Genomic DNA, 24137 nt, shown 5'->3' on the forward strand with positions numbered 1-24137 from the left:
GATGTACACAATACATGTCTACACTTCGTATGTGTGTACACTGTGTGGGTGGGTCCGAATCAGTCGGGTGGCATCTTTTCATCAGCTGCGCAATGCTGTGTGGAAGCGACTTGGTCTGTCGCTCGGCACGGCCAGTCATGCCCTCCCTTCTACAGGCATGTGAAACGTGGACCCCTCTAAATGGAACATCTGCACTGGTTAGAAACATTTATGCAGAGGTTCAAATCCGACAGGCACCCCTGCCTACTCCAGTAACATTAACCAAAATATGCACTAAGTGGCTGTAAAACATACTATTGTCACTCTAAACGCAAAGGTAATGTGTCATGGTCAAAATTTGGGTAATTTCAAACATCATCCAAAAACTACTTAACAGAGATTACACATCAATATTCGCCCCCTACTGACAGGCTCATGCCCACATGCAGGGTGGTGCAGGGCCACCTTATGCCACGCAAAGGCAGCTGCCACTTGGTGGTGCTCTTCGAGTGTTTGTGATATGATATAAAACTCCGAGTTGCTGAGGCAATTAAGCAAGCACCATATAAATGCAAATATTATAATAACATAGTGAATGCTTGGGAGCTTATTGGCTCTCGTCCTGGTTAGAGATCTACCCATCCCACAGGTCCACAAATACTGGCTGCTCTTACTCTGCAGGTTGAACCGAAGAATTGTGTTCAACTTCACATTCTTGCATTAAAGGCATGTGACAAAGGTGAATCTATTGGGGCTTCATTGTCTCAAACTTACACATCTACTGGGTCTCCATTTAACGTTGTATTGTCTAAGAAGTCCACCCACACCTCCACTTCCACAAAATGCTGGGAGTTGCCTCGCTCTGCCTCAGAATTCTCCTCCTGCTTCACATTGCCTCCATCGATGTGAAGATCCGATTTTGGACTTGAATCTTAATATTCACATTTTACTTTCACTTCTTCGCTCTTCACTGTTACTTCCCATTTCACCTTGAGATCTTTCAAAGTGTCCAAGTTGAGATTTTCATGTGGTTCTAGTTTTATGAGGAATGGGCTCATTGCAGCACTTTGACTTTCACAATCCGATTTCACACTCCACTCCTTGGGGATCTTCTGATGCCGGTGTGTTCTCTAGTGTCTTTTAAGATTTGAGAACTCTGCAAATCCATTCCCGCACACAGTGCAATTGAAAGGTTTCTCTCCTGTATGTCTTCTCTGGTGTTTTTTAAGAGAAGATGAATCAAAAAATGCCTTCTCACACAGTGCACTTGAAGGATTTTTCTCCTGTGTGTGTTCTCTTGTGGCTTTTAAGAGATGATGACCATGAAAATGCCTTCTCACACACAGTGCACTTGAAAGGTTTCTCTCCTGTGTGTGTTCTTTGGTGTCTTTGAAGACTAGTTGAATCTGAAAATGCCTTCCCACACACACTGCACTTGAAGGATTTCTCTCCTGTGTGTGTTCTCTGGTGGCTCTGAAGATGTGTTGACCGGACAAATGCCTTCTCACACACAGTGCACTTGAATGGTTTCTCTGCTGTGTGTGTGCTCTGGTGTGTTCTAATATGTGTAGACTGTGCAAACGACTTCCCACGCACAGTGCACTTGAATGGTTTCTCCCCTGTGTGAGTTATCTGGTGCTGTGTCAAGTTTCCAGTATGATCCGTGCTGTATGCACACTGGTTGCATTGTTGCATTTTTGTACCGAGCTGCGCTGAGTGCCTATACTCCATCAGACCAATTCTGCAGAGCAAAGTGGCAGAGGAAGCGTCATCTGTAAAATAGAAAAGATAAATATCAACATGATTTACTTCACCATCGAGGTACAGAAAAATGCATATATAAACATGAATTGCACGTCTAAACTTATTCAAATATTCATTATGTAGTGAAAAAGATATCCCATTTCATCACATGGGCTGTTAAGGCACAAAATGAGAGGCAAAGTGGTCAGAAATATGTCTGGAATGCCTATAGTATCTTTAAAATGAATGTTTAACACATAGTCTTTCGCAACCAATATAATCTATATTAGAGGTTTTTTGGGTTAGATCTCATGAATATATAAATGTCGTTAAAACCCGTCACCACCCAACACAGCCAACTACTAAGGGTTGTCACGTAAACAGAACATGCCAATTAGTCACTAGTACAGCACACCGGTGTGTTAGGGAGCCAAAGCCACAACATTTACAATCGGAGTACGACATTTCACCAGTAATTACAACTAGCTTCATCAAGCGATAGCCAGATTTGTGGAGAAGTCTACCTATTTCGTTACTTATATAGAGGCACAGATGTGGTGACCACACTTCTGCGCTCCTGCACAAAGTGGGAGGGGGGGGATTGATGAACCGACATACATTATATGCATGTGCATTATGCGAGCCCTTTGATCTTGTCCTTCCTGTCATTTGTGTGTATTAAAATAGCCATGCCGACAATTATTCCCATTGCAGTATGGTGCCCTTTATAGCCATGCATTTAAATAATTTATTATTTGATGATTCGTTTCCACGCAGCACAAAGACGGTAGCTATCTGAACGGTTACAATTATTTATATTTCTTTCAATTTAGATAGATTCTCTAATTAGTCTTGGCCAGTAGTAGCTAGTTTTGCACAGAACTTTAACATTATCAAAATCAATTGAGTGTTCTTGTTGGCATGCGTTTTCTGCTACTGCTGACAGTTGTATTTGGGAGTATTTAATATGTCTCTGATGTTATTTTAGTCTCGTGCTGATCATTCGTCCTGTTTGTCCAACATAACATTTACCACAAGTGCAGTTAATCCTGTACACACCTTCCGTTGATAGCTTCAGTAATACATCTTTTGTACCAGATAATAATTTCTGTATCTTATGTACCTTGCCAAATCTGACTCCGATGTTTTGTTTTTCCTAACATCTAGCTAGTTTATCAGTTACTCCCGCAATGTACGGTATTTTTATCGTTTTAATTACTTGGGCAGTTTCAATGCTCGTGTTAATGGCTTAAGTTTTGACATTCAATGCCCTGTTGATCAGTGCATCATTATAACGGTTCATTTGCAGTGCTTATTTAACATGTTGAATTTCACTTCTCAAACTGTCACCATCTGACACTTTCTTAGCTCGATAAATGAGCGTTTTGATATGAGCAGATTTCTGCTCATTGGTAAACGCTGTATTATTTTACCATTTCGACCCTGTCCGAGCAGAATATCCAGAAATGGTAGAGTTCTGTCAGCTTCCACTTCCGTGGTGAACTGAATGGATGGGTTTTGCGAGTTTAGATGATTTAGAATTGCATTCAGTGTATCTTTGCCGTATGGTCTGGCCACACGGCACAGATATACTGAACGCATTTCTGCTCGGACGGGGTTGTAATCCGCTTGTCCTAGTGAGGGTTGTGGTGGCAGCACATTGAGTAGGGTGGTCCAGCCCTACCTTTCCCTGGCAACAGACTCTAGCTCTTCCTGGGGAATTCCCAGGCGTTCCCAGGTCAGCCGAGCGACATAGTCCTGCCAGCGTGTCCTGAGCTGGCCCTGGGGTCTTCGCCCTGTGGGACGTGCCCAGTAGACTTCTACGGTAGTCTATTGGAGGGCATCCTTACAGATGTTTTATATTGATATCACCTATGGAACGAGCCTTGGGGGTGGTGTTCGCTAACAAGCGCGTGGTGGCTAGGTGAACCATGCAACCAATTCAGGTCCAGCCTGGAATCGCTATGTAGCACCGTCCTGTGCGCCCACCATCCGCAGGACGAAGGGTGAGGGACGGGTGCGATGCCAGTATGGCAGGGAGAGGGATGGTCTCAGATGGACTTGACCTTGGAGATGCACACTCACAGTTTTGCATGGAGCAAAAGTCCAGGCAGCTTCTACACAGTGTTACAGAGTCTAATGAAACAATGCTATTTGACGAATTTGAAGTGAGACATTGGCTGTCAAACCAGAGCTGGTCGTGAACACATTAACGAGATATGGGAGCTCAACCACTTGTAGAACTGCCTGATTATTCAAGGAGAGTTGAGCAGGTGTAGTGTTGTATGACATGAAATTCCCAGGCAGGTGATTTATTTTTGTGGAACGTATGTAAGGCCCTATTTCATGATGGAATTATCAAGGCACAAAACAAGATTCTCCAACTCCATCTCATTGAGTAGCCATTACCAGATCATCAGAAGATATAACATGGTTGACCAACAAAGAACGATCCCTTAACTATAACCAGGCATCGATTCGTGTATCATTGTAACCGTAACAAATGCAATTTATTTATATGGCCATTGTGAGCTTCTCAAACAACATAATTATTGCAGACTAGCCTTTTGCCCAAGGACGGGTGTATTTCAGAAAATCTGAAACTTTGTTGATAGCCAGTGGGCTTGTAAAGTACCTTCGTATTAGATAAATAAATTTCGTGTGAGCTGATTATTGTTTTAATGCGGTGGGCTCACACGAAATTGATTGCAAGCCCACTGGCTATCAACAAAGATTCGTTCATGAAGCCATCCATATATATAGACAGACACAATTTCAACCGAGAAGATGGGTACAAACTGAGCAATCATTGGAAGGACGTTATCAACCAGTTTAAGTCATAATTGGCTATGATGTTCCCATCTTACCACCTTCCGATGTTAGTTGTTATTTTCGAATCTGATGTTACATTAACAGGTTAAATGTCTCACACTAACACAGCCACCGTCGCTCGTGTCCTCGATGTGGCAGCGGCTTTGCGATCTTACATTTACATGCAGATTTCTCACTTTAACAACACTAGCCCCGTCCACTTCGCTTATGACCCTTGGGCTACACCCATTTCAAACATCTAAAACAGCCTGCCTCAGCAGCTTTCCCTCTTTTTTCTCTCCTGATGACGATTGCTTGTGTTGCGGTCGTAGTTTTTTGTAAAAATGTTTGTTCTACGTGACTTTACCGAAAGACCCAAAGAATATTAAGCAGAGAACTAAAGCAAATACAATCAGGCGAGGGCAGGAGGCAAGGCGCAGCTTGGGTAGGGTCTGCATTGTAATGTTCCAACCTGGACATCGATTCCATACTCACTGCTACTCAATTGATATCCCTACCTGAGTAAACAACCACCACGATGCGAACTTCTCACCTCGGATCTCAGTAAGTGCGCGCGCAAAGAGGAAGCATCTTGGTATCTCGTGACGTCACGCGGTATCAGGTGACTTGCGGGATACAACACACTCCCTTTCCCCAATTAGCGGCGATGTAACTGAATAAATTATATTAACGAGCCACCAGTGACTGGGCGTAGCTTTTCCCAAATAAGGATTTTATTGGAACGGAAAAATGGAGTGACCAACAAAATGTGGCGTCACGCTCAAAAGCGTGATGGAGGGGAGGTTGGTTGGGGTGTGAATGCCTATACCTCGCCCAGGTGTCTCACACCGATGAGGTAATGCGTCGTGGTGACGTCAGAGAGCAAGAGAGCGCGGGGATAGAGTCTAAGTTTGTTTAGATTACCTTTCCATTGCTCCCTCTCTTGAACAAAGATATCAGGTTTGTGAATTTTTGGTAGCCCATAAAGTCTTGTGGTTTTGATGCCCTTGGTTTGATCAGGTATTGCTCTTCCTTGGGATAAACCTTATCAAACCAAGGGCATCAAAACCACCAAGACTTTATGGGCTACCAAAATTGACAAACCTGATGTCCCATTAAGACCCATAGTTAGTACAATAGGCTCTGCCACGCACAAATTATCACAATACGTAACCAACCTCTTCGTTCATCAAAAACTATGAACATCTCGTAAATATAATTAAATATATTAAGCTTAATCCTAATGATATTCTAATAAGTTTTGTATGTAACCTCACTGTTCACAAGGGTTCCGGTCAACGAGTCAATTTAGATTACACGACACTCTGGTAACGAACAAAGGTTTAGCCAAAGATATCCCAAGACTAGCTGAACACTGTCTAAAGAACACTTACTTCTTGAAATTCAACATGTTAAAGCGCTGCAAATGAACGGTTACAATGATGCACAAATCAACAGGGCATTGAATACCAAAACCAAATCAAATAACAAGAGCATTGAAACTGCCCAAGTAATTAAAAACGATAAAAAAAATACCATACATTATGGGAGTAACTGATAAACTAGCCAGATGTTTGGAAAACAAAACATCCGAGTCAGATTTGGCACGGTACATAAAATACAGAATTTAATCTGGTACAAAAGATGTATTACCGAATATATCAACCGAAGGTGTGTACAGGATTAACTACACGTGTGGTTAATGTTACGTTGGGCAAACAGGACGATTGATTAGCACGAGACTAAAAGAACATCGGAGAAATATTAAATTCTCCCAAATGCACCTGCCAGCAGTAGCAGAACACGCGTGCCAACAAGGACACTCAATTGATTTTGATGTTATTTATACTCTTTGGTTCTTTCGGTAGTCACGTAGGTATAAAAATAAATTATAAGTCACGTTTTGATCGCAACACAAGCAATAGTCATCAGGTGGAAAGAAACAGCAGTAGAACTGAGCAAAACAGAGGCCATATATAGGTTTGAAGTGGGTGTCACCCAAGGGTAAGTAGGCAGGGTCAGAGATGGAAAGGAGTCCTGTCGCCACACACACAACAGCTGCGTTAAAGGGAGAGATTGGCATGTCAATGTAAACGAGTTTAATGGGAAGATAGCATGTCTGTGTCAGAGGACCGGGCATAGCGCCACCTCGTGGACAACACAAGCTGCGGCGTTGGCTGCTGCACAGTGAGGCCTGCGTATCAACGCAAGAGAACCACCGTATCGGTGGCCGTGCCAGTGAGACATGCAGGCAAAATGGAGCAGTGGCGGCTATGTTAGTGAGACCTTCAAATAAAGATTAGACCTTAGTCTGTTAATGTAAAGACATTTAACAAGGTGATGTAATTCAGTCGGAAATAACTGCTAAACAACGGCAGGAAGGATGGAAACATCACAGCAAGTTATAACTTTACCTGGTTAATAACGTCCTTCCAATGATTGCTCAGTTTGTACCCATCTTCTTGGTTGAAATTGTGTCTTTATATATCGGATGGCTTCATGGACAAATCTTTTATGGTAGCCCAAAGGTTTGCAGAGTACCTTAGTCTCAGAAAAAAACAATATTGTTTGAACCCACCGCGTTAAAACAGTTATCAACCACGGCAGAGGTATTGGTTCTGCCGTGTTTGAAATCTGTCTTGTGTTCGCGAACACGGTCCGAGACATGTCGTTTCATTTCCCCGATATAACTGCTACCATAGACACAACTTAATCTGTAGACACCAGGGTATTGCATGTCAGGAATGACATCCTTCACAGATGGGATAAAATCATGGATTTTGTGTACTGTGTTGAATCGAACCTGGATCTTGTGTTTGTTCAAGACTTTGGAAATCTTTTTGTAACACCTGCTATGTATGGCAAAGTGATGGTTTTGATTGGGTCCTCAGATGGTTCTCTCCCCATGGTTGGGTATTCAGCTTTGCAGATTGTGCTGTTTGAATATGTATTCATCTTGAGGGCTTGGTACACGTGCTCCAGCTCACTGGCTATGTGTTGCTGATCGGAGATGTGCCCTATGGTGTAGTGTTTTGATGAGGGAGTTCTTCTGGGCTGGATGGTGGTGGGAATCAGGCATTAGATAAGAATCTGTGTGGGTGGCTTTCCTGTAGGTAGAATGTCCCAACAAGCCATCAGGTTTCTTCTCGATCATTATTTAAATGCATGCCTACAAAGGGCAGCGTACTTCCATAGGGATTACCATTGGTAGGGCTATTTTAATAAACACAAGAGACAGGAAGAATACATTCAAAGGACTCGCATAATGCAGCACATGCATAATGTACATTCTAGATTTGAAGCGTTCGTGACTGCAAGGATTCATACTCTTAGGTTTTTTCGGTAAAGTCACGTAGGTAAAAAATTTTAAATTAATAAAAGTAAAATAAAACAAATAAAAAATTCACGACGTTTCGGAAGCAACACAAGCCTCCGTCTTCAGGTGGAACCGTCACAGCCACGACAGCTGTATCAAGTAAATGAGAGATCACAATAATTTCTGACCAACACCACCTGGTCGGTGAATTGAGACATGTACATCGGGCCCCCAGGATGAACGGATACTCTGACCGCACCATACGCCAAGCTGTTTCTCCCACCATACAGAAACAGCCACATGAAACTCCGACCAAAACTATCACGTTACCATACATAGCAGGCGTGACCAAAAAGATCTCCAAAATTCTAAACAAACATAAGATCCAAGTCCGATTCAGTACAGTGCATAAAATCCGTGATCTGATTCCATCTGTGAAGGATGTCGTTCCTGACTTACAGTATCCTGGAGTCTACAAATTGAGTATGATTGCTACATTGGAGAAACGAAACGTCATGTTTCTGATCGTGTCCGCGAGCACAAGTCAGATCTGAAACACGGCAGAACTGATTCTTCGGCTGTTGCCGATCATTGCTACAACTCTGTGGGCTCTCATAAAATTGTCTTTTCCGAGACCAAGGTGCTCTGCAAACCTACTGGCTACCATCAAAGGTTTGTACACGAAGCCATACAAATATACAAACACAGACATAATTTCAACCGTGATGAGGATTACAAACTGAGTAATCATTGGAAAGATGTGATTAACCATGCAAAAAAGATGTAACTACACTTATTTGGACCATCTTATTTGACAGACAACTATTACAGGTCATTGATAGACAGACGTTTGTTGTTTTACCAGTTTTATTTTTTTTTTACTTGCTTTCTTTTTAAATCCTTTATATTAAGTTCGCTTGCTTGCGTGCTTGCTTGCTTGCGTGCTTGCTTGCTTACGACTGTGCAAATCTTTCGGTCGTTTTTTAACCCACTTCCCGTGATCCAATCGAGCTGACATTTTCCACACAGACTCGTAGTGCGAGACAATTAATGTTCGTGAAAAAAAATTCCCAAAATTTTACACTTTTTAGGCAAAAAAAAAATATTTTACATATATTCAAATAGAACTCATTCATGGCTTTGGCTGAACGTCACAGTGTAAGAGCCCAGAGCGTAACTCCTCCACAGGCCGTGGCGGAGTAGCGCAGTTGGTAGCGCCCTTGCTTCCCATGCCAAAGGTCGCGGGATCGATCCCCGCGTCCTCCACGGGCGAATATATTTTTAAATCCTTTATATTAAGTTCGCTTGCTTGCTTGCGTGCTTACGACCGTGCAAATCTTTCGGTCGTTTTTTAACCCACTTCCCGTGATCCAATCGAGCTGACATTTTCCACACAGACTCGTTGTGCGAGACAATTAATGTTCGTGAAAAAAATTCCCAAAATGTTACACTTTTTAGGCAACATTTTTTTATTTAAATCCTTTATATTAAGTTCGCTTGCTTGCTTGCGTGCTTGCTTACGACCGTGCAAATCTTTCGGTCGTTTTTTAACCCACTTCCAGTGATCCAATCGAGCTGACATTTTCCACACAGACTCGTTGTGCGAGACAATTAATGTTCGTGAAAAAAAATTCCCAAAATTTTACACTTTTTAGGCAAAAAAAAAATATTTTACATATATTCAAATAGAACTCATTCATGGCTTTGGCTGAACGTCACAGTGTAAGAGCCCAAAGCGTAACCCCTCCACAGGCCGTGGTGGAGTAGTGCAGTTGGTAGCGCCCTCACTTCCCATGCCAAAGGTCGCGGGATCGATCCCCGCGTCCTCCACAGGCGAATATATTTTTAAATCCTTTATATTAAGTTCGCTGCCACGCATATAAAGGATTTATAGTGAAACACTTTTTTTTACGGGTTATACTTATTTCACACTTTTGTCATGTTTGCCATGTGTTAGTTACAAACCGCACCTCTCCATAACAAAGTCTCAGTCCTTTGTTATGCAGTCTACTCTTGGTCTTAAGTCTCACCTTACCATATTAATAAAAAAGTGTGCCGTTCCTGGCCCTTCCCCCCCTCAACCATTATATATACGGGGTAGTATTTCTTGTGATCTCTCATTTACTTGATACAGCTGTCGTGACTGTGACGGTTCCACCTGAAGACGGAGGCTTGTGTTGCTTCCGAAACGTCGTGAATTTTTTAATTTTTATTTTACTTTTATTAATTTAAATTGTTTTACCTACGTGACCTTACCGAAAAAACCTAAGAGTATAATGTACATTGCCTCAATAATCCCCCCCACATTGTGCAAGACTGCAGAAGGGTGGTCACAACACATCTACGCCTCTATATAAGAAACGAAATAGTAAGACTTCACAAATCTGTCTGCCGCCTGATGAAGCTAGTTGTAATTACTGGCGAAACGTCGTACTCAGATTGCAAATGTTGTGGCTTGGCTCTCCAACACACCGGTGTGCTGCACTCGTGACCAATTGGCATGTTCTGTTTGTGACAACCCTTACTCGTTGGCTGTCGGGTGGCGGCGGGTTTAACAACACATTTCTATATTTATGCGATGTAACCCACACACCTCTATAATGGATGATATTGGACACAAAAGCCTACGTGTTAAACTGCATACAGTGTTGGCACAGTCAGGGACAAAGTCATCTCAGTCAGTCGATCCATGGCACCTGGGTCTGCCCCGTGAACTCCTGCCGGCGGGCGTTTGACACTTCACGTGACCTTAACGTGCACATAGCCTGGTACAAGCGCCGTGGTGACATCACCGCCACTTAGTGGAAAATGGTGGTTATTGTTCTTGTTACTGTGTATACACCGTGTATGAGCAGACTGTGTGTACACCTTATTTATACAATTTATACACTGCGTATGTGTACACACTGTGGATGGTCCGAATCAGTCGGGACGCATTATCTTTTCATCAGCTGCGCAATGCTGCGTGGAAGCTACCTGGTCAATCGCTCCGTACGGAGCGTCGGGTCTTCTCGACCAGTCATGTCCTTCCTTCTACAGGCATGTGAAACGTGGACACTCTAAATGGAACATCTGCACCGGTTATAAACATTCAGGCTGGCATGCCTACACTCAGATTGAGGGAAGCCAAGTGGTAGCGCATTCTCTTTTTATTGCAGAGGTTTAAGGTACAAATCCGACAGGCACCTCTGGCTACTCCAGTAACATTAACCAAAATATGCACCGTCTGCTGAACAGTGGATGTAAAACATACTATTGTCATTCAAAACGCATAGGTCATTGCATGTTGCTGTCATTGTCAAATTTTTGGGTAATTCCAAATATTATCCAGAAAAAACATAACGGAGATTACATGCCAATTATCGACTGCTACTGACAGACTCATTCCCACATGCAGGCTGGTGCAGGGCCATCTTATGCCATACAGAGGCAGCTGCCACGTGGGGTGCTCTTCAAGTGTTTGTGATGAGATATGATAGAAAACTCCGAATTGCTGAGGCAATTAAGCAAGTTTAACACGTCGGCTTCCGCGACCAATATCATCCATAAGAGGTTTTTTGGGTTAGATCGCGTAAAACAAATGCATCATTAAACCCGCCACCACCCGGCACAGCCAATTAGGAAGGTGTGACACGTAAACAGAACATGCCAATTTGTTACTAGTGTCGTCATCGGAGCGGGAGACACGGTTTCTCAGGGGGCACCTTCTTTATTAACACCTTCACAGGTTCGCCATCGCTCTATCCATAGTTATCTAGCCTAGCCTAAACACAACCCTGACTGAATAACACCGATGGCGCTGACCGAGACAGCCAACAACTCTCCGGCCGCGCAATATCTAGCGAAGACGGCAGCGACAAAAGCGACGAAGATGACAGTGACGACGAGACGAGCCCACTCTCAGAACCGGCAGCCCTGAGCTCCCACTCTCAGCTCCTTTTATGCTACCCAGCATGGCCAAGCTCCGCCCTTGTCACGACTTTCTTCTCGAACCCACGAGCAGATTCCAGGGGCTCCAGATATGGTCTTCCCTGACCCTTGCCCAGTTCCTCCGCCCTTTCGACACACCCGTGTATATGCTCACCGGCGTGTGTACTGTTTTTCAACCCCAGTTGTCGTTGCTGGACAACAGTTGGCTGAGATCCAGCAACTGCAACCGGTGGATAGGCAGAGCAACCCCCAACCCCGAGTAACAACACCGACACAAAAAAAACCTTGGTTGCAATACTTCCCATCGAGTGCAACCGCAGCTTCTCACGTGAACCGTAACCACATAGAAGAACCCCGGTGCCCCCCGCAGACCGTCAACAAAAACGGACAACCAGCGGCACCCCCTGCAAACTGACAACACGCAGCGCAACCGCTGTGTGAGCAAGAACCCCGTCGGGGACCGCACAACGGCGACACCACCCCCCGACACCGCGAACCGATAACGCAACCGAAACAACATACGCAACCCAAACAACATAGACAACCCCTCCGAATCCCACCTTACAAGGGAGAGTCTGCATTTACTGGAACATAGCTAACGTGAGCCGGTCCTTGACACTGGTCAACCCCGCCTTGCAGGGTCTTGCATTCCTTGGGATTCTGAAGAATGGGAACAAAAAAACAATAGCCTAAAGGGCGCGGCCCCTCCTGAATTCCACAGTAGCATCTAATCAGATCCAGCCCCTGACACTTTGCACACGCCCGTCTCGGAAAGAATCAGAGACTCGGATCCGGTGGAGCTTGGGAAGACGTTGCTGGCGGGTTGGAGGGCATCGGTGGCGCTGCCGGCGCCCTGCTGACACCCCAGCATGCTATGGCGATGTGGCCCGGCCAACCACACCTGAAACACTAGGCCGTGGGACCCCAGGGCAGAGGGGGCTGCCCCGTGGTTACCAACCCACCTGCGGGGGCCTTCTCCCGTGCGTCCCCTGGCCACACACCACAGCCACCATGTCCTCCTCCCGCCATGGCCAAGCCTCCACTTTGGGCCAATGCTGGCAGGTCTTGTGACCCTGAATTTCCTGGGCCACCTTCAAGGACATGATCCTCATGCCTTCAGCGAAGGGCAGGACGATCCCCGACTCCCGTGCCAGCGCCAACAACCCTTCCGTTGCCAAGGAGACGAGCGCCGTCTCACCCATCTGAGGGTACGCTTTCCGTCCCAGCGCCAGCAGCGCCTCCCGGAAAGCAAAGGGCATCTCTACCTCCCCTCGCTTCCGCTGGCGAAACCTCGTGCGGGCATCGCGCGGGAGACCAAAAATTACCCCTTGCAGTGCCATCGACTCCGGTGCCCCTCCAGCGCTGTCCCACGCTCTTCGAAAAATAGCCCCCGCCAGCCATGCCAGGCCCTCCATGGGGAAAATGGTGCCCACCACATGCGCGGTCCCCAGTCCAGGCTCCTCCGCTCCCGCATTGACGGGACCGCCGCCAGGGTCCCCTTGTGACTCCTTTCCGTGCCGCTAGCCATGACGCGCCTCACGCACCATCCTGCGCTCCCCTCAACATGACGGTCCTCGGCTATGACGCGTGCTCGGCGCGTGACCGTGGAGGATGGGGCTCCTCTCTCACGGATTCGCCGCCGCTCTTCCGCCGATCCGCGGCCGCTCTCCCACTGATGCGCAGCCGCTCTCCTGCTGATCCGCAGCCGCTTTCCCACTGATGCACAGCTGCTCTCCCGCCGATCCACAACCGCTGTCCCGCCGATCCGCAGCCGCTCTCTCTCTACCATTGGGCTTTGTAACCGAAGTCCCGGGGCTGCCGGGAGGATGAATGTTTCACCGTTCCAGTCCTCTGACGACACTATAGGTGGGTTCTTTCTTCACCCCACTCCTGACACCAGTTGTAGTGTTATTGTAGCTGAAAACAAGGTATCTCAGGGGGCACCTTCTTTATTAACACCTTCACAGGTTGACCATCGCACTCTCCATAGTTGTCTAGCCTAGCATAACACAACCCTGACCGTCTAACACCGATGGCGCTGACCGAGACAGCCAACAACAATCCGGCAACGCAAAATCTAGCAAAGACGGCAGCAACAAAGGCGGCGAAGATGACAGCGACGACGAGACGAGCCCACTCCCAGAACCGGCAACCCTGAGCTCCCGCTCTCAGCTGCTTTTATGCTACCCAGCGCGGCCTAGCTCCGCCCTGGCCGCGCCTCCCTTCTCGAACCCACTAGCAGATTCTAGGGGCTTCCAGATGGGGGCTTCCGTGACCCTTGCCACAGTTCCTCCGCCCTGCCAACACCCCATGTATATGCTCACCGGCGTGTGTACTGTTCGTCCACCGCAGGTGCCGTTGCTGGACAACAGTCTGCACTATTACACTATACCAGTACAGAACCAATTGGGTAGTGGCGAGTTTAACGAAACATTGATATTTACGCGATCTAATCCAAAAAACCTCTATTATGGCCAATTAAGCAAGCACCATATGAATGCAAATATTATTATAACATAGTGAAGGCTTGGGAGCTTATTGGCTCTCGTTTCTGGTTAGACATCTACCCAACCGACAGGTCCACAAATACTCGCCGCTCTTACGCTGCAGGTTGAACCTAGGAATTGAGTGTTCATCTTCACATTATTTTCATTAAAGGCCTGTGACAAAGATGAACCTATTGGAAGTTCATTGTGTCAAGCTTACACATCTACAGGGTCTCCATTTGACTTTGTATTGTCTAAGAAGTCCACCCACACCTCCACTTCTACAAACTTCGGGGAGTTGCCTCGCTCTGCCTCAGAATCAGAATTCTCCTCCTGCTTCACATTGCCTCCATCGATGTGAAGGTCTGATTTTCGAGCTGAATCTTCATCTTCACAGTTTACCTTCACTTCTTCGCTCTTTACTGTCACTTTTTCACATTTCACCTTCGCGTCTTCATATTTCATCTTGATACCTTTCCAAGTGTCAAAGCTGGGATTTTCTTCTGGATCTTGTTTCATGAGGGAAGGGCTAATTGCAGCACTTTGGCTTTCACAAGTCGATTTCAAACTCCCCTCTTTAGGAATCTCCCGATGCCTATGTGTTCTCTGGTGGCTCCGAAGAACTGATGAGTCTGCAAATGCCTTCTCACACACAGCGCACCTGAAGGGTTTCTCACCTGTGTGTATTCTCTGGTGTCTTTGAAGATGTGGTGACTGTGCAAACGCCTTATCACACACAGTGCACCTGAAGGGTTTCTCTCCTGTGTGTGTTCTCTGGTGTCTTTGAATATGTGATGAATGTGCGAATGCCATATCACACACAGTGCACCTGAAGGGTTTCTCTCCTGTGTGTGTTCTCTGGTGCCTCTGAAGAACTGATGACCGTGCAAATGCCTTCTCACACACAGTGCACTTGAAGGGTTTCTCTCCCGTGTGTGTTCTCTGGTGCCTCTGAAGAAGTGATGGATGTGCAAATGTGTTCTCACACACAGTGCACTTGAAAGGTTTCTCTCCTGTGTGTGTTCTTTGGTGCTGTGTCAAGTTTCCAGTACGATCCGTGCTGTTTGCATACTGGTCACATTGTTGCCTTTTTGTACAGAGCTGTGCTGAGTGCCTTCGCTCCATCACACCAATTCTGAAGAGGAAGTGTCAGAGGAAGCGTCAGCTGCAGACAGAAAAAAAATATCCACACCATCTATGTCAGTATGGAGGGACAGAGGAATGCATATGTACACAGTCTAACATGACATACACGTCTATACTTATTCATATTTTCATGATATAGTGAAAAAGATTTCCCAATTTATCACACGGTCTGTTAAGGCACACAATGACAGGACAAATGGTCACCAATATGCTTGGACGCCCTAGAATTGAATGCTCGGATGAACAGACCTAACCTCAGCTGCATATGTGCCGTGTTCATTTCCTGACTGTTTCCATTCGTATAAAAAGTTCCAGAGGAAAACTAAAATAAATTATTGTTTTGATTTAACCTCCGTGTTCAAAAGAGTTAATATACTTTACAGCAAATATAAACTTAACACTGTCACACACTGGCATGGTAAAAAGGTGGTGTGTCCAAAAACATGCCTGGCTGCTTTCATCTACTCAGTATTAATGCTTCCTCACATCACCAAATAATTAAGGATCAATCAACATAGCAGAGGCCTACAATAAGTCAGATACCACTTATCAATCATGTTTGCTGAGTTCATAATGCAGTAAGATAACTGCATCACCACTCCCCACATAAACAAACTCTTACATACATACATTTCACATGAATCAGTAACAGATATCAACAAAACAGCCACCATTCATCAATAATTGGAAGTAACCTTGTCACAATGCTCATCCCATGATAGGTGCAATTTAATGCCATGTGTGGGTCACTTGTCAGCAGGTCATAGGAATTATCGGTGTGTCAAGGGATGACTGAGATGATTGACAGATGTGTAGTGGTGTTAACTACTCGCTGTTCGCAAACTATGAGAGAGCGGATCGTAAACAAGGTTTTCCAACTCAATCAAACAGTCAGGGTCAAAGGGCGTGAGGTAGGATCCAAACGCCAGATTGGGAAGGACCAATCGGAGGGTCCCACAAGGTGGCCGGGGATTGGACAACCCGGCCACGAACAGGTATAAAAGCCAGAGCGCTGAGAGCTCTTGGCCAGTTCTGCTACACGAAGACCCAAGTCGGCCGAAGACATCTAGGACCCTGGACAAAGCCCTCCAGCCCTTATCAGGGCTAGGGCTCAGTGTAACCAGTGGTTGGGGAGAGATCACCTAGGTCCAGCCAGAGGACACTGGGATAGCAGGGAGATTAGATAGCCTGCAAGGTCCGGAGGCTGTCTCCTCAGGGTAACGGGTGAGGGGACCATATACCCCCTTTGTGTGATATGGACTGTGTATTAAGATAATAAACAGTGTGTGCCATAAAGAAGTTTAACACGTAGGCTTTCGCGACCAATATTATTCATAATCAACGTTTTTCGGTTTAGATCGCGTTATTTATAAATGTGTCATAACCCTCCACCACCCGACACGGCCAATCAGTAAAAAAGTGTCACGTTGACAAAAGACAAATAGTTCACTGCTTTAGCCCACCGGTGTGTTGAAGCGTGAAACCACAACATTTACAATTTGAGTATGACGTTTCACTGGTAATTGCATCCAGCATCATCGGGCAATTCGCCAGAATGGTGAATTCGCCAGAATGGTGAATTGCCCGATGATGCTGGATGCAATTACCAGTGAAACGTCGTACTCAAATTGTAAATGTTGTGGTTTCACGCTTCAACACACCGGTGGGCTAAAGCAGTGAACTATTTGTCTTTTGTCAACGTGACACTTTTTTACTGATTGGCCGTGTCGGGTGGTGGAGGGTTACGGCACATTTATAAATAACGCGCTCTAAACCCAAAAACGTTGACTATGCCATAAAGAAGTTTAGAAGTCCGTCCTTTACAACACTACAGATGCACCAGCTGTGCTCCCCGCTGTCTTGCTGCGTTTTAGGCACCCAGCATTCCACCCATTCATGCGAGCGTCGCTCCTCTGACCTCATTGTTGTTGCAAAGCAAATACCTCCAACTGCCCTGCAGCATGTCACCAGCTTCCTCCACTGAGGCCGATCTTGACACTCCTGGTACCAGTCATCAGCAGGTGTGATCACCTCCACATCCTCCAATCTCTTCTCTAGCCAATGCCATGCCTGATAATAGGTTTTTCCCTTTTTTCTGGCAAAAAAATCTTAAAACACCAAACTGAAACCTTTAACAGGGAATCATGTCTACATTAACCACAATGCTTGTGGTCAGAATGCAAACAAAAAAACATACTCTGATAATATATGCATTGTCCTTGAAACGGATTGGTCGACACCAGAGACAGCTTTCTTTTAAGCCTCATCTCAAACGGTGTGGACCAATCAGTTTCAAGGACAATGCATCTATTTTAGAGTATGTTTTTTTTTGCATTCTGACCATAAGCATTGTGGTTAATGTAGACATGATTTCTTGTAAAAGGTTTCAGTTTGGTGTTTTAACATCTTAACACCTGTTTTGTTGCAGGAAAAAAGGGGAAAAATCTATTATCATATTTTGGTACTGGAAAAGGAGATCCCATGATGTAAATGCCATGCCTGTTTAGACCCTAATATTTGGACTAACAGAAGCTGCTTGAACATGCGTTGTCTGGTTATGCAGGAATGATGACCCAACCAATGCAGCCTCGCCTGCCAAAGAGACTCACTGATTATATTCTGTACTGATATTTTAGGGGTCTGTAAGGTTCTAATACAATCTTGCCTGGTTCAATAGAGGAGGGAACATAGGCAGGCCAGCCTTAAATGTATAAGCCAGCACAGACGGTCCTTAAAATACGTTAATATTTTGGATCCATAGAGAAAGGAGTAATATCTGTGGCTAAAAAGAATCACAGCTTTGTTAGTTTCTAAATCTGCTTGTCCAGGTGAGGGTTTTAGTGGCAGCACATTGAGTAGGGTGGTTCAGACTTCCCTTTCCCTGGCGACAGATTTTAGTTCTTCCTGGGGATTTCCCATGTGTTCCCAGGCCAGCCGAGCGACATAGTCTCACCAGCGTGTCCTGGGCCGGCCCCGGGGTCATCCCCCAGTGGGACGTGCCTGGTAGAGTGCGAGGGGGAGTCTATTGGGGGGCATCCTTACATACATTCTATATTGATATCACCCCTGGAACGAGGTCTGGGGTGGTGTTCACCAACAAGCACCTGGTGGCTAGGTGACTCACGTAACCCATTGGGGCCCAGCCTCGAATGGCTTCGTGGCGCTGTCCTGTGCGCCCACCATCCGCAGGATGAAGCGTAAGAGGCAGGTGCGATGCCAGTATGGCAGGGAGATGGATGGTCTCAGACAGACTAGACCTTGGCGATGGACACTCACAGCTTTGTATGGAGCAAAAGTCGAGGCAACTTCCACAGTGCTACACTAATGAAATGAATGCTGCTCGGCTAATTTGAAGTGAGACTGGCTGCCAAACCAGAGCTGGTTGTGAACACATTAACCAGGTATGGGAGCTCCTCCACAACTTGTAGAACTGCCTGATTATCCAAGGAGAGTTCAGCAGGTGCAGAAATTCCCAGGGAGGGAATTCATGTTTGTGGAACATACTCAAGGCCCCATTTCATGATGGAATTATCCAGGCATAGCACAAGATTCCTCAACTCAATCTCATTGAGAATCCATTACCAGATCATCAGCAAATGCAACATCGTTGACCTGCAGGGAACGGCCCGTTAATTATAACCAGGCATCGATTAGCATACTATTGTAACCGTAACAAATGCAATTGATTAAGATGACCATTGTGAGCTTTTAAAACTACGTAATCATTTAAAATGCTATGTAATGTAATGCATGGGGCCAGAGTGAATTTCTGCCACAAGCCAAGTTGAATAGGAAATGACTCTGACTCTTGGTCACGCAGCTTTAGACAGGCCTGCCCAAAATCATGAAAATCCTCAACGAATATGAGCAGAGGCAGAGACATCGAAAACAAAAAACCAACCCAAAGCCCCAAGCCTATTTATGGTACTATAGGCCTCAATTATATAAAGAAAGCAGAGATATAGTTTCTGCTGAAAATCCGCACTCCTCTGCTGTAGTGGATGGACAGAAAATACAGCAGGCCCTTTAATATCGCGGAGGTTACGTTCTTAGAAAGTGCCGCGCAAAAGCTAAAAGCACGATAATCAATACTTAAGCCTTACCTAAGTAATCGCATTAGGTAAAGGGCAACTAAAATTTACATCACAATTGAAATAAGTACTGTACTGTATTCCAAATAAACTATAAACTAAACAATTGAAATAAATCTTGACTTCAAGCTTTCATATTCTTTGGGTCTTTCAGTAAAGTCACGTAGATAGTTCAAAGAAAATAACAAAAAACTACAACGTTTCGATCACAACACAAGTGATCGTCATTAGGAGGAAAGCTGCTGAATGAAGACTTTTATATGGTGTAGTCCTAGGGTCATAAACGAAGTTGGCGGGGCTAGTGATGTTTAGGTGAGAGATTAGCATGTTAATGTAAGATCGGAGAGCGGCATTCGCAACGAGTGCGCGGGTGGCGATGTTAATGTGAGAGATTAGCATGTTAATGTAAGATCGCAGAGCCACCGTGACGTAGAGGTCGGTGTCCGTAGGTGGCCCTGTTGGCGCGAGAAATTCAACCTGTTAATGTAAAATCAGAGAGCCGAAGCCATGGGAAAAAATAAAAAATTTACATCAGAAGGTGGCAGGAAGGGAACATCACAGCCAGTTATGACTTAAACTGGTTGATAACGTCCTTCCAATGATTGTTAAGTTTGTACCCATCTTCTCGGTTAAAAATGTATCTGTGTCTGTATATATGGATGGCTTCATGAACAAATCTTTGTTGATAACCAGTGGGTTTGCAAAGTATCTTCGTCTTAGAGAAAAACATTTCACGTGACCCCACAGCATTAAAACAATGATCAGCCACGGTCGAGGTATTGGTCCTACCGTGTTTCAGATCTGCCTTATGTTTACGAACACGGTCCGAGACATGTCGCTTAGTTTCCCCAATGTAGATACTGCTGCAGACACAGCTTAGTTTGTAGACGCCAGGGTATTGCATATCAGAGATCACATCCTTCACAGAAGTGATCAGATCACAAATTTTATGTACTGTGTTAAATCGAACCTGGATATTATTTGTTCATGATTTAGATTTTTTGAAATCCTATTGGTGACTCCTGCTATGGCAAGGTGATGGTTTTGATTGGGTCCTTGTTATTTTCTTTGAACCATCTGTGACTTTATCAAAAGACCCAAAGAAAATTTTAAAAAACATTGAGAAACCGTATACAAAAAATATTCCAAGACAATAAAAGAGTATAACTATATGGTTAAACACGTGGCGCACACTGTAGGCCGAGTGCAACCGAGGACAAACACGTGCGCTTGCGCAACACTCGGTTGCACGAGTAAACCATCACCTAATTTGGAAAGGAAACAGGTGCAGCCCCGGGTCAGCCCGGGGCTGCACCTGCTTAAATGCACTCACAACATCTGAAGTCGCTGTCATTCTGACGGCTGAGCAACATGGCACTCGAGGAATCGTCTTGTAACTGAGAAACAATACCCTGCACAGAATTGAAGCGCACCGATCAAATGATGATCTTCAATGTCCACGGATGTTTTAGCAAGGTGATGATGGCTAACATTTCCTACTTCGCCAAGCTGACCCAGCAGCAGGCTTGCCAACACAAAAGATTTCCGACATGGACTTCTTTGCCTTCAGGGTCATAGTGCGAAACGGCAGCTTCAATCTATTCTTGAGATGCAGAGCTCTTCCGCCAATTTGCTGTCGACATGTACGCAAGCTTCATTCGATTAAACCCACCAGATGGCAAAACATCCAACATTGTCTATCCTGAAGCTCTCCGTGGGTAACGAATTTAAAAGCTGCCCTCATTATGAAACAAACAAGACCTGCGATTGTATAACACAACCAAAAACCCGTGACAATATACACACATTTAGACTTCATTGGCAGAATTCAATAATTATAATAAAGCCAGCATGGCAAGACATTACTCTTAATGTTTGATTATTGAAACCTGAGCTAAGCCGGGTAACTTAGTTATTACTGAATAAATACTATACTGTACTTCAGATGATGTTGTGCGTGATTTGGGAGCGGTAGTGAAATGGTTAGTGTGCTGCGCTATGAACCCAGCGACCTGATTAATATTCTCACAGAGCCAAGCCACAAGATTTGGCTGTCGCCTAATGAAGCTGGTTGTAATTACTGGCAAAACGTCGTACTCAGATTGTAAATGTTGTGGCTTGGCTCTCCAATACACAACCCGTGTGCTGTACTAGTGACGAATTGGCACGTTTTGTTTACGTGACAAACCTTACTAGTTGGCTGTGTCGGGTGTGGGGGGTTTAACGACACATTTATATATTTAAGGCGATCTAACCCAAACAAACCTGGATTATGGATGTACATTTGGAGTTTGCGTGTCTCTCTCTCTCCATGTTTGCGTGGATTTTTCCTCGGGTCCTCCGGTTTTTCCCTCCATATTTAGTCAACATCACCACGCGTTTAGAGTATTTGACCGATATACATTTCCACACGTTGATAAGCCACTTTGTTGTGGGCAGGTCGCTTCTAAAAAAACGGTTTAGCTTAAGTGGGATTGGCCTGATAAAATAAGTAAAAACTCTAGAAATATTTAAAAGAAAAAAAAGTGTCTAAGTAGTGAGCCAGGTGAAGACAAATTAAACTTAAGCAGAGACTTAAAGCAAATGAAATCAGGAGGAAAGGCGCCGCATTGTTAGGCCCCGCGTTGTAATGTTCCAACCTGGACATCGATTCCATACTCGCTGATACTCAATTGATATCCCTACGAGAGAGAGGAGCGAGGCTCTACCTGGGTAAACAACAACAACCACCACCACGACAACAAAAACAACCACGATGTGAACTTCTCACCTCTGATCTCCGTGAGTGTGCGCGCAGAGCTGCAGCTTCCTGATATCTCGTGACGTCACGCTGCAGCAGGTGACATGACGTCATTTGCGGGATACAATAGCCTCCCCCAATGAGAGGCGGAGGAATTGAATAAATTATGGTGACCCGGGCCCATGTGTTGTGATGGGCGTGGCTGCTTGCCCCGTCGCAACTCACGACGGTATTTATGATTAAATTATGTTAATGAACCGCCAGTGACTGGCGTAGCTGCCTTGATGACATGACGTCACTGGCTGGGTTGACGTCAGAGAGCGGGGTTAGAGTTCAAGTTGATTGAGATTCCTTTTCCATTGCTCCCTTTCTTGATCAGAGCACCCTTGGGTGGGTCAGCTCAATAACGTCAATATTATTGTACGTACACTTTAGATTTCAAGCTTTCGTAACTGCAAGGATCATACTCTTTGGTTTTTTCGGTAAAGTCACGTAGGTTAAAAGAAAACAAATTAAATCATGACGTTTCGGAGGCAACACAAGCTTCTGTCTTCAGGTGAAACCGTCACAGTAAAATTGCTGTATCAAGCAATTTTACAGCAATTTTGCTGTGACGGTTTCACCTGAAGACGGAAGCTTGTGTTGCTTCCGAAACGTCGTGATTTAATTTATTTGTTTTCTTTTAACCTACGCGACTTTACCGAAAAAACAAAAGAGTATACGTACACTGTACACTGTGTGTGGAGTGGTAGTGTAGCGGTTAGCGCACTGCGCTATGAACCCGTGACCCGAGTTCGATTCCCGCTCACGGCCAACACCCAGTGACTCAGGCTCAAATGAATACCTGGTGCGGTGTGTAAACATCGCCACTAGGGAGACAAAGGTGGCCGGGCGTGGTGTTGGCCACCCACCCCCTCGTGTGTTGTTGGCCTTCATAGGTGCTCGCTAACAGCACTTGCCCCAAGTCTGTTAAGGCTATATGGGGATCTTTGTGTACACTGTTGGCATAGTAGGCGGGCGTTCGACACTTCAAGTGGCCTTAACGTACACATAGCCTGGCACAAGCGCCGTGGTGACGTATACTCTAAGTGCAGATTGTGGGTACACTTTGTGCACACAATACATGTCTACACAGTGTGTTGTGTGGTCCGAATCAGTCAGGCAGGATTATCTTTTCATCAGCTGCGCAATGCTGTGTGGAAGCTACCTGTTCAATCGCTCCGCACGAAGCTTCGGGTCTTCTCGGCCAGTCATGCCCTCCCTTCGAAAGGCATGTGAAACGTGGACTTCTCTAAATGGAACATCTGCGCCGGTTAAAACATTCACGCTGGCATGCCTACACTCAGATTGAGGGAAGCCAAGTGGTAGCGCATTCTCTTTTTATTGCAGAGAATCAAGGTACAAATCCGACAGGCTCCCCTGGCTACTCCAGTAACATCAACCAAAATATGCACCGTCTGCTGAACAGTGGATGTAAATCATACTATTGTGTCATTCAAAACGCATAGGTCATTGCATGTTGGTGTCAGCCAAAATTTGGATAATTCAAAATAGTATCCAGAAATTACATGACAGAGATTACACATCAATTATCAGTTAGGTATGGTTTTGGACACACCACCACCTTTTTACCATGCCAATGTGTGACAGTGTCAAGTTTGTATTTTCAGTAATGTATATTAACTGTTGAACATGGAGGTTAAATCAAAAGAATAGTTTATTTTAGTTTTCCTCTAGAACTTTTTATAAGAATGTAAACAGCCAGGAAAATATCTCGGCACATATGCAGCTGAAGTTAGATCTGTTCATTCGAGCATTCAAGCCAATCTGAGCCTGGCTTCACACCTCAAAGTTTCGATTGAACATTAATCTATGCATTTCTGCATAATACAAAT

At 45.1% G+C, this 24137-nt stretch overlaps 1 protein-coding gene across 1 annotated transcript in view; it reads right to left on the bottom strand.

Moving 5' to 3' along the window:
- Positions 1–894: 894 nt before the first annotated feature.
- The window catches only part of LOC144953548 (uncharacterized), a 155260-nt gene continuing 132017 nt past the window's right edge, over positions 895–24137 (bottom strand). The window contains exons 4-5 of the mRNA XM_078884101.1: positions 14943–15297; positions 895–1598 (exon numbers count right to left, since the gene is read on the bottom strand). Coding sequence (XP_078740227.1) covers positions 1234–1598; positions 14943–15297 — 720 coding nt within the window. The 3' untranslated portion in view covers positions 895–1233. The remainder of the gene's footprint in view (positions 1599–14942; positions 15298–24137) is intronic.

Source organism: Lampetra fluviatilis, chromosome 78, assembly GCF_964198595.1.
Source record: "Lampetra fluviatilis chromosome 78, kcLamFluv1.1, whole genome shotgun sequence".
NCBI classification, from domain to species: Eukaryota; Metazoa; Chordata; class Hyperoartia; order Petromyzontiformes; family Petromyzontidae; genus Lampetra; species Lampetra fluviatilis.